Source organism: Cetorhinus maximus, chromosome 19 (assembly GCF_964194155.1).
Source record: "Cetorhinus maximus chromosome 19, sCetMax3.hap1.1, whole genome shotgun sequence".
Taxonomy (NCBI): domain Eukaryota; kingdom Metazoa; phylum Chordata; class Chondrichthyes; order Lamniformes; family Cetorhinidae; genus Cetorhinus; species Cetorhinus maximus.
The window spans coordinates 50,609,820-50,621,857 of NC_135897.1; the positions used below are offsets into that span (position 1 = coordinate 50,609,820).

Below are 12,038 nucleotides of genomic sequence, written 5' to 3' on the forward strand. Positions count from 1 at the left end.
GAGCTGAGGGACTGGCTGGCTGAGGGCATTGGTTGCTTGGCAGAGGTCCCTGTGAGCCAAAATAGAGTAAATTAGTGCATGGCAGCAGAGTCAAAAGCAGAAGAGAGAGCACTCACAGTTGTGTTGAGAGAGGGATGATGTGGTGCAGGATCCTCACGAGGGTGTTTGCTGCCGACCTCACCGTCGCCTCAGCAGGTCCACATCCTCACCAGTCAGTGTGATGGCACGCTCCTCAAAGTGAGTGAGGGACCTAACATTGGCCACTCCACTCTGGTCTGGGACCTCTCCCTGTTGTTGTGTGCCAGCTTCTTCTGCATGGAAACAGATGGAGAGAGTGTGAGCAGGACACACGACACTGCATGGAATGTTTGTGTGGTGAGCAGAGCCATGGACGGGATGAGGAAGTGAGCTCCAGAGGATATGGACCGGATGGAGATGTAAGGGTATGTGTGAGAGTTAGTGGTGTTGTCCCTTGAGGTGTGAGATCCCATGGATGTGTGATAGGTTTGGGAGTATGTGTTGAGAGTGATGACATGGTTGACTTATTCTGACGGAATGGATGAGAGCATTCATCCTCTTCCTGCACTGGATGGTTGTCCTCCCCTGTGCCCTGGTGGCGTTGACCATCGCTGCCACTGCCTCCCAGGCCGGATTGGTGATTCTGATGGACTCTCTTGCGACTAGAACAGGGGCAGAGGACATTGTGGCGGGCCTCAATGGCTTCCAAAAGGTGCTCCAGTGAGGCGTCACTACATTTGAGGGCTGCGGTCTTCCTGGCTTTCAGGGCCATCTGTCGCCTGGAGCAGTCCTGGTCTGTAGACATGAAGTAGGCTGTGCTTCAAATATGGCGGCCAAAGCGAGGAAGCGCTGAATTCACAGCGTGGGTGGGCAAACCCGAGCCTGCCCAGCAGCGATCCAGATTTGAATGTTTTGTTAATGAGATGGGACAGGCCAGGAAGTGGATGATACATTTGAAAACCTGTCATTGCGGCCAGTGAGTAAAACGCCTTTTTTCACACCCGTTACTGCGCGTTGTGCAAATCTGGGACAATTCCACCCACTATTTTTTGGTTTTAAAGTCCAGCTCAATAAATGTATCGAATAGGTGTCTTGAAATCAGCTATTTTCCAAACATGTTTAAAGGGGCAGTGTAAATTATCTTCTGTTTATAAACTGAGGACAGCATTAAACTACGCAACCCTAGTCATCTCTATTGGCAAGAAACTTCTTGTTTCTCGCTCATACAACTATTTCCTGTGTTCCATATTATTTGTGCTACACAGGTATCCATTCACAATTCGGTCTTTGCCACTGTCCACACTTGCTTTTTTGCAAATAATTAACTTGTTTGAATGATTACCAAACCAAATAGATGGATCAGGAATAAGGGTTTCAGGTAAAAAAGAAATAACGTTTACTATTTGCCAACAGATATTTTGCCACATTTTGTGTATCATCCATTGCTCAGTTGGTAGCATTCCTGCCTCTGAGTCAGAAGGTTGTGGATTCAAGTCCCACTCCAAGTCTTCAACAATAAAATCTAGGCTGACGCATTCGTGCAGTATTGAGGGAGTGCTGCACTGTCGGCTGCACTGTCTTTCAAATGAGAAGTAAAACTGAGGCCCCATCTGTTCTTTCAGGTGGGCATAAGAGATCCCATGACACTATTTAGAAGAGGTATCCCCAGTGTTCTGGCCAATATATATCCTTCAATCAATGTCACAAATAAAACAAATTATCTGGTCATTATCGCATTGCTGTTTTAGGAATTTGCTGTGTGCAAATTGCCAGCTGTGTTACCTACATTATAACAGTGACTACACTTCAAAAAGTACTTAATTGGCTGTAAAGCATTTGGGACTTCATTGGCTGTAAAGCATTTGGTATGTCCAGTGGTTATCAAAGGTGCTATATAAATGCAAGTCTTTTTTTTCATTCTTACAAAATTAGGTAAGCCATATAAAACTATTCTGATATTTGTGAATGGAGTTTGACTTTTTGTACATTGTCTGACATTTACATTTTGGTTACTTTTGTGCAAGTGCATTTTCTGCAACTTAGGCAAGAAGCCATCTCACTGAATGGGACACAGGGGAATTGTCGTCTCAGATTCCAAATCTCAAAACAGAAATACTGCTTTGTGAATGGGCTAATTATGAGGTACTGACGATGAAAGTGGGCAGTTTGAGCCCACTGTAATCTTCATAACCATCCCTTTGAACTGTTTCAACAACGCTATTCATTGTTTGTAAAGGCCTTTGAAATTATTCCTCTACTTTGTAAAATTAGGACATGCTTGCCTGGCTGCTACTGCCTTCAGGTTGTGTTTTGTATGTTGAAATTTTTTGACAGGCAAGGCGAAAATCTCTGACAAGATGACATTAAATCCTTCAATTTAATTTTTTGTTTACTTCTTTCACCATACCCCCCATCCCATCTTTTTGTTTACTACTTTCACCATACCCCTCCACACATGCAGAGAAACCCCTACCCACCCCCTCTCACCAGTCATACTCTCTCACCCCCTATATTTTCCTAGGCGCCCCCTACCCAACTCACTGGTGACCCTTTCCCCACGACCCCACCCCCCCTCTCACTTACGTTTCTCCAGGGATTTAACGATAAACCCTGGTGAAGGCCTAAGTGCCTAGCAGTTACGGACAGCGGCCACCACTCCTGGTGGCGTTGCTGGTGTTGGAGGGCTTCCAGCCTCTGATTGGCTGACAGCTCTTGGGGGCGGGATCTCCAACCTACTGGGGAAGTGCAGCAATTAAATGTCCCCTGTGGAAGCAGGAGCTCCAGCAGCAGGGTTTCTACTGCCAGTGAGGGATTTAATCCTCTTACGGCTCCTGGAGATCGGAGCTGCGGGGTTTTGTCAATCTTGGTGATCAATGTCAGATCCCTCCTCTGCCCCCACTGCCCTCAATAAATTCCGCCCACAAAGAGAAACAGAAGCAGATGATCTGTTTTTAATAATCAAAAGTTTTTTTAAAAACTCGTCAGCCAACAAAGCTTTGAACAAAATTGGGTTTATCGAAGACATAAAAAAAAGGACTTGATTTTATGGCCCTCTGCCAGCACGTTTGAAGGCAGAAGGTAAAATGCATCAGGTAGTTGCCCACTGCCTTCTTGCCCCCCCCCCGACCTGTCTCCCATTTTACGGGATGCGATTGAGGCAACTGATGGCCTGCTCACCCTTGGGCCTATTGAGGCCCTAAAGTGGCCAATTAAGTGCCTCATCCCAGCCCACTACTATTTTTAACTATGGCAGGGTTAGGCCCAAGTCAAACAGTTTGCCTGGCAACTTGTCTGGTAGCAGCTCGCCCAAGAAAAGAAGAGGGGCGACCTCCTTTGGGGCTGGGTCCCTAGTGCCCATTGGAGGCAACCCCTCCCCCACCCCCACCTAGATCATTCCAACCCTCTCTCAACCATCCTGGCCTCTGAAACCCGGTCTCACATCCCTCTCATCGGGGTCTGCCAGCCAGGCCTCCACTAATACCCCGGACTTCATTCATTCTGGCTTCGATAACCTCCTCTTCTTTGGGTCCTGACTGTAGTCCCAGCAGTGGCCACCACTCAAACCTGATGCTGTTGGGGCTACTACAGAGCTGCTGGCCAATCAGATTGGCCGGCAGGTCTCTAAGGTAGGACTTCTTCCCCAGATGTAGGTGGATCTCACCCTGAACCAGTTAATGCCAGGCTGAGTGTAAAATGGCTGTGGGTCAGCGAGCTTTTTTGTGGGCGGCCATCTGGCCAACTTTTAGTCTAGGGGGAGGGTGGCAGTTGTGCGGGCGACACGGTACCCCCTAAAATCCAGCCCATAGTTTCAACGCAAATAAGTTGAGATTCCGGTTCAATATGTTAGCTCAACTCGCTCAGGCAAAGTAGTAATTCCTGCTTATGTTACACTGTAATAGAGCGCAAGATGTTCTTCATTTTTATTTAAGAATTGATACATTAGAACAGTTTCGTAGCATGATGACTGTTCAGTTTTGCTGTGCTGTCAGAGCTTTTCACATTGTTAAAGGTGGAATACTGAACTGTAGCAATAAAAGTTTCACTGTCATTTTCCAAAATGTAGATGTTTTAAATAATTGATGCATGGTAATCAAGAGGTAATTTCTAGTTTTAGTTTCTTGGAAATATACGGGGAACGTTATGTGGCGCCACATTAAATGAAGGGTGTGAACACATCGGGGATGGGGAGAGTGCAGAAGAGGTTTACAAGAATGGTTCCAGGGATGAGAAACTTCAGCTATGAGGATAGATTGGACAGGTTGGGACTGTTCTCCTTGGAGGGAAGAAGGCTAAGAGGAGATTTGATTGAGATGTTCAAAATCATGAGGGGACTAGACAGAGTAGATAGGGAAAAGCTGTTCCCGCTTGTGAAAAGATCAAGAACGAAGGGCATAGATTTAAAGTGATTTTCAAACGAAGCAAATGTGATGTGAGATAAAACATTTTCAAACAACGAGTGTTTTGTGTCTGAATGCACTGCCTGGAAGTGTGGTGGAGGCAGGTTCAATCGAAGCATTCAAGAGGGCATTAGATGATTATTTGAATAGAAACAATGTGCAAGGGTAAGGGGAAAAGGCAAGGCAATGGTATTAGGTCATAATGCTCATTTGGAGAGCCGGTGCAGACACGATGGGGCGAATGGCCTCCCCAGTGTGACGTCCGCTAGGAAGCACTATGCACTCCCTGTGCAGGCGGGGGGGGGGGGGAATTCCCTAAGCCGAGAGTGCGCTTTTTTGCGCATGCGCGCAAAAGAGTGCACTCATCTCCCTGAGGCTAAGTGCTGCCTCAGGGAGATCGGCGCCAAATTCAAAAGTGTGAAATATAGACAAATAAAATTTCCCTGACATGTCCCCTCATATGACACTGTCACATGAGTTGGGACATGTCCATCACTTTTAATTAAACTTTAATTAATTTTTAAAAAACCTACATGAAACCTCATCCCGCCCATGGATGATGTTTCATGGTTTTTCTGAAGCCCAGCAGGGTTCCCGGCCTGCCCACCAACTTTAAGTTTGGACAGGCAGGTCCTTTAAGTACTTCAGTTAGTTTTTAAATGGCCTCACTGGGCCCTTGACAGGTTGGCGAGTGCACAGCTGATTCGGCTGCGCACCCGCTCACCTGAAAATTGAGATTACGCGGGGTGACGTCAGGAGTTCTGCCCCCCCCGCTCGCCAAACTCAATATCCTGCCCTATGACCAGAGAATAGCAGGATTTACAACATCACAGTTCAATTTATTGGCAGAACTAACATGAAAAACGTCGCAAGCATGTTTCTGTTCAATCAAGTCAGAAGTCAGCTCGATCTTTTTTTCAGCCTAATTTGAGGTGACAATTCAAATGAATTTTTTTGGTATCATTCCCCTTTCCTCCTTCAAAATTTAGAATCAGGTTCACTTAAGTCATATGATGGGTGCTTAGTCCTGTAACCAAACCTATCTGACTTGCAGCTGATGCGGTTTTCTCTACCAATTTGTGAGCATGGCAATGCTCTTTCTCTTCCTTAATGGCCTCATGGCTCCATCTGTGTCACTTTTCTTTCTTGTCCGCATTGCTCTTGTTCTTTCTCCAAGAGAAACTGGATCTCTCTCAGTTGAAACTTGCTTTCCCAAATTCTCTGTCACTTCTTCCACTGCTATTTCAGTTTCTGCCTCTTTGATCTGGTTGACGTTTTTAGGTTTACTATTTCTGTTCTGTTCACTTTTAAGAACAGGGTGCTAAAAAGCATATGCTTTTTTGGGAAAAACAAAGAAAATAATTTTAATGAATTGTTTCTCTTTTGGCTTCTGTTTCTGCAACATTTGTGTAACAGCAAAACATGATTTATCTTCATTACTGTTCTTGCAAAATCGTAAGGCACGTACTGCAGCTGTGACATTAAGATCTGAGGCATGGTTTAATGTGAAAGCATTTGCAAAGCAAAATGACCCTTAACTGCCCCATAACTGTTGAGCTAATAGCATAATATACCAAAAGAACTGTCTTGTGAGTTAATTAATTATTTTGGCTTTATTTTATTTTTCAATTTGTGATTTTCTGGCCCCCGCAACCTCAGACTGTGGAACTGAACAGCATGCTCAAATATTTTCTTCAAGTTCTAACACAAATGGAGTACAGTAAAACCTTTGTTATCTGGCATGCTCAGGGAATGCCAGTTAACTCTGGAAACATGACAAGGTACAGTATATCTTTGTTCAGGCACAATAACCAAAACTGACCCAATAATTTAATAATTTCAATGTAAAATCTAAGAACAGCTTCTGCATTATCTGGACCCTGAAAGTGATTGGCTTTTAGAAAAAAATTGAGCTGTCAGAAATTCTGGTTACTAGAGAATTCCAGTTGGTAAAGTGCCGGATAACACAAAGTTTACTGTATATCTTGCATTACCTGTGGTCATGTTGGGCTTGTATCACTTGTATCATATTAGCATTGGATGCTCTTGGAGATATGAATCAAATCCAGCTAGGGGAAAGCATATTTAAGACCTTCTGTCTTTATAGGCTGTTTAAAAATTCTTAAGATCAATGATTTGGACAGTCTCAGCCAAAAAAGTACACATAGGCCCTAAACAAAACATGAACATATTTCAGAACTTAATTTCTCAAGTCCTTCTTGGCATCTATGGAGCAGATTTATAAAAGTCAGTACTTAATGCACATTACCCCCATTCTTCCAAAACAGCTCTGATGAAAGGTCACAACCTGAAACATTAACTCTGTTTCTCTCTCCTCGGATGATGCCAGACCTGCTGAGTTTTTCCAGCATTTTCTGTTTTACTTCCATTCTTCTATTGGTTAAGATTTGTGTTACAGTTCCAACCTCCATAATGTGTAGATATAGAATAACATATCTCTTTGAGCTTCAGAAATAATTCAGTCTAAACATGCAGAATGCAATTTTTTGTCACCTGAATCCTGCAGTTAGATTGTAGTCTGGAACCCATTCCTTGTTACTTGGTAATTTATATAAATATATGCAGTGTTGGTTTTCAAGGTTAGAATGTTGTCAGGAGCAGTCCACTGCATCATTACAAATTTGCATCAGTATTTAAGAATTCAGTCGTTTGCACTAGATTGCAGGAAAAACCTGTGTTGAATATATTATAGTGCAATATGCCTTTTTGGTTGGTCCAGGTGTATTTAAGAGATGGTAGTGCATTTTTAGCCCAATAGTCATCTTTTCGTTCCAAATCTGAAAGTAAAATTTAGTCTAAAGGTGACGTAAAATTGTTAATATCTGCTTTAGGAGAATTACTTGTTTATTCCAAAATTTTAATGGGAGAGGGAGTGAATACCCTATTCTCATTGAGTCAATTATTTTGCCCCACACAGTCTGGATATCTTCAAATAGCTGGCAAACTCAGACCATACATTATGCAAATTACTTTCCTGTATGGGTCAAGTGCTACACCAATGCATTGAAAATAATGTCTGGAACTTGCTCACTGACTTTGCTAAAGAAAATGCCTTGTTGATTTTGATTTTAATTTTTGAATACAGGCACAGAAATGGCCTATCAGAAAGTGGACCAGAGATTTCGAGTGCACACTCAAGATCAGGACGCTGAAGAGCTTCCAGTCACTTCACTGGAGTTAGAGTGGGATATGGAAAAGGAGTTGGAAGAAAGTGGATTTGATGGCTTTGAAACAGACAATTCGGGTCAGCATCATTTGGGCAACTCCGCTGGAAACACTGATCTTGACTTCGAATTTATGCAGCCTTCAGCATCACCCCGGGGAAGATTTGCACGTCTAGAAGAAGAGTCTGATTATGTGCCACATACAAGACCAGGGCCAAAAAACCTGCAGGGCAGCTTTTCTAAAATGGCAAAACTCTTTGTTGCAGGGTTTATTATATTTATCTGTGGTTTTCTAATAGGTTACTATGGACGGAAAAGTAGCTCAAAAAATATTTTGTCAAATAATGCAACAACACCAACACCACCTGTGTCTTCAACTGCTGAATCTGATGATGGCAACATCCTTCAGAATATTGTTCAAGCAATTGAAGGTTACAGCATCAGGAACTTTTTCAGGTGAGTGCAGATGCAATGTTGCATTTGACAACTTTGATACCAAAATTAAAAAAGGGGATAGCCAAGTTAATGTTTGTTCATATGGCACATTTATTGTTAACATTATTAACTTAAGCACAAGCTTACTCATGCTCCTATGTTCCTATTTGTGAATTATGCTCGAGATTATATTTGAGGATTTTTTTAAAGGTTAAGATAGTTGTGCAGGTTATATTTAAGAACACACTAAGTTTTGTTCATAAATAAATTTTCCAGTAAGTTATGGTCTTTGAAATTAAATTAAAAGTTTGTACAATAATTTTCAAATAATAGCCAGAGACTTTTTAATTTCTCTGTCACAATAGCAGGTTAGCAACAGATTCAAAAAGATTTATGAGTAATTCATGCCAGTGACTTAGTCTGACCATGAAATTTTCATGTTATTTTTAAAGATTTGTTTTTATGTAATCTTGGAATGTGGGTGACACAGGCAAGTTGGATTTATTTCCTATTCCTAGTTATCCTGAGTCAGTGGTAGAGGTAGGCCTTCATGAACAAACTGCAGTGTCTGTGGTGATAGTGCTCCCATAATAAGCCTCATGATTTTGCCCCAGTAATAACAAAAGAATAGATATATATCCAAAGTCAGGATCATGTGTAACTGGAAGGGAACTTGGAAGTAATGGTGTTTCTGTGATCTTCTTGCTCTTGCCCTTCTTGATGATAGAGGTTGCAGGACTGGAAGGTGCTGTTAAAGTAAGCTTAGTGAGTTGCTGCAGTTCATTCTGTAGATAGCAAATACTAAGTAGTCCAACATCCACAGTTCTGTGGTGGTGTAGGGGGAAGACATTAGGTATGTTAACAGTGGCGCCAATCGATCAAACTGCTCTGTCCTTGATAGTATCAAGCTTCTTGAGCATTGTTGCAGTTAAATCAATCATCAGGTGATCAGTGAGCATCACTCCTGACTTCAGCTTTGTAAATGATCGAGAAATTATTGAAGAGGTTTGGCAATAACCTACCTATACAGCCTGTGTCCTGACCTTGTGATCATGTTGTTGATATGGCTAGTTATTGGTGATCCCCAGAATATTGACATTTTGACAATGGTGGTATTGTTCTATGGCCCAGAAGATGTTGTTTGAATTTTCTTTTGTCTTTGTCTCAATATGCATCAGGACAGAACAGCTTTGCTGGCAAATTACCGTGTTTTTAAAAATTAAACAATCGACATAACACTGTCGTGCATCAATAGCTACAGTCTGAATGCATACTCAAAACTATTGTCCCTCTTAAATTTTTAATGTTTAAGAGCTCAGGTGGGTGTCCAGATCTCAGAACATTGCCAAAGACAGCTTAATTGTCTAGAGGGGAATAGATAGAGTGGACAGGATAAAATTGTTTCCCTTGGTGGAGAATTCTAGAACCAGGTGACATAGATTCAAGATAAGTGGCAGAAGGTGTAGGGGCCACATGAGGATGAACTTTTTTACGCAGAGGGTAGTGAGTGTCTGGAATTTGCTGCCCAAGTTGGTGGTAGAGGCAGAAACTCTAAACTCTTTTAAAAAGTACCTGGCTCTGCACCTTAAGTGCTGTAAGCTGCAGGGCTTTGGGCCAGATGCAGGAAGGTGGGATTAGAAAGGGCACCTGGGCGTCCTCGGGCTGGCATAGACATGATGGGCTGAATGGCCGCCTCCTGTGCTGTAACTTTTTATGGTTCTATTGACAATTCCTGAAATTGACTTTGCACTGGAATAATGTTGCACCACACCTGATACAAAGCCTGAAGAATGTAAAACCTTTTCAATTTTAAAGTTGAAAAGCTGCACCCTGACACCCAAGTTGTTATGCAAATGTTGTATTGATACAAAGCGGTGGTGTAGTCAAGGTTTTGTTCCTATAAGTCTGTATGTTGGAAAAATTCAGAGTAGAATTGTAGAATTTGATTGCACAGGAGGAGGGAGCTCAGCCATTATGCTGTGTGGGCTGCCTGAAAGAATTATTCATTTTATCCCAGTACCCCACCTTTTACCCATATTCTTTTTGAATTTCTCTTTTTAAAATATTGATTCACTTTCCCTTTTAAAAGCATTATAGATTCTGCTTTCACTGCTGCGTACCAATAACCTGTGTTTTTTTTTCAAATTTCTAACTTCTTTCTTTGTTCTTTCGTGGTGATCTTACATTTATGCCCTTTGGTTACAGACTCACGAACAAGAGGAAATATTTTTCCTTGTTTTCTTTATCAGAAGCTTTCATCGTTTCGAACACTAATTCTAAGATCACCTTTTAAACTTATTTGTTATAATAGAAAAACAGTTTCTCATAACGATACCCTCTCATCCCTTGTATCAAAAAAACCTCTCCAGTACCCCAACCTTGTCTTTGATGTCTTTGCAAAAGGATGGAATCCAAACCTGGGCATAATATTCTAAGTGCAGCCTATGCATTGATTTACATTACCTTTTTGCTTTTGTGCTCTACACCCCTATTTATAAAACTTAACATCCCATATAATATCTGAACCCCCAAGCCTCTCTGCTCCTTTTAAAATGTTACCATTTTGATGTCTTCTCCCTATTCGTCCTCCCACCTGTCGTGTTTTAATGATATAGAGGCACAAATCATTCAAGGATTGGGTAAACACTTTGTGGGTTCATTTATTGAGACTAAGCATATGGGAACGTTTGTACAAAGGTAGAAAGCTTGAAGAACATCAGCAGCAGGGCTGTCCATGTGCGCTCTGCTCAGAGGCAAAAGTGAAACTAAAACTGGATCGCATGACACACTTCCCTTCTAGTTATGTCATGCTGCAATCCCATAAAGGCATATTGCAACATTACCTTATATTTCTCCACATGAAATTTCATCTGGCATTTATATGCCCAATTAACCTGTGTAGGTTATTCTGAAGTAGTTTACATTTTTTGTCATACAAAACTGCAGTTTGGTTGTATATCATCTGAAAATGCTGATATTGTGTCTCACACTCAAGTTCAAATCATTTCTATTTATCTACAAGTACAACAATCTTAGCCACTGACCTGTAAAAGACTCAACTCTTCATATGTCTCTGGTCCAAAGCATATTCATTAACCACCAGTCTCTCTTTTCTGTCTTTTAATGAAGTTCCAACCCCTGTTCCCACACTAAATTAATGTGTGCATTCATTTGATCAACAAGCCTCCAATGCAGCAAAACCTTTTGGAAATCCATATACACAATATCCCATTTCTTCCTTCAGTGCACTCTATTATTTCTTTAAAGAATTCTATCAAATTTGTCAGATACAAATTGCCTTTTACCTTGTCCATATTGGTTGTCTTTCTAGGTAACTATTAATTTTGATCTGTATAATGGCCTTGGGAGGTTTATTGCATTATTATTAGGCTGACTAATCTATAGTTAGCTGGTGTCACGGTTTGATATTTTTTCCACAAGGTGCTTGGAAAGAAATTTATCTATGCTTTAAAGCATGGTATGCTCATACGATTAAAAAAAAATCCTTTTGAGGCAATGAGTTATTAAAATGTTCATGAGGTAGCTTTGATGTTGTTTTTCCACCAACTGTCAACAATAAGTAATGTGTTGGTCTATCTCAGCAGTTGAAAAAAACCACCTCACATCCATCATGTTGGATAGTAGTTGATATCGTCTAGGTTGAAACAGATGAAGACAAAGCACAAGGACAGGGATACGAGCGTTTAGTCAAATATTTGAAACAAAATGAGGCAGTCAGGCCTAGCAAAGACTTTGACTAAGAGATTAGAAATGCTGGACAACTGTTTGAAGTTATCTTGTTTAAGTCAAACAAGATGACCCACTGATGTTGGGAAGCCAGGTATATTTTTCATTTTGTATCATTAAGTTCCAATAAATTGTATATATTTTATTAATTAAGTCCAATCATACCTCATGCTCTGCATGTTTACCTTACTGTGAAATAAAATAGCTCATTGATTCTAATCTGGCCTCAACACACCAAAAGTTTCCTTAGTCTGCC

General features: G+C 41.4%; 1 protein-coding gene across 6 annotated transcripts in view; it reads left to right on the forward strand.

Moving 5' to 3' along the window:
- naaladl2 (N-acetylated alpha-linked acidic dipeptidase like 2) overlaps positions 1-12,038 on the forward strand; it is a 955,971-nt gene that overhangs the window by 354,109 nt on the left and 589,824 nt on the right. For all 6 annotated transcript variants that reach the window (XM_078563827.1, XM_078563831.1, XM_078563828.1 and 3 more), the window contains one exon: positions 7,522-8,056. In XM_078563827.1, the coding sequence (XP_078419953.1) occupies positions 7,522-8,056 (535 nt within the window). The remainder of the gene's footprint in view (positions 1-7,521; positions 8,057-12,038) is intronic.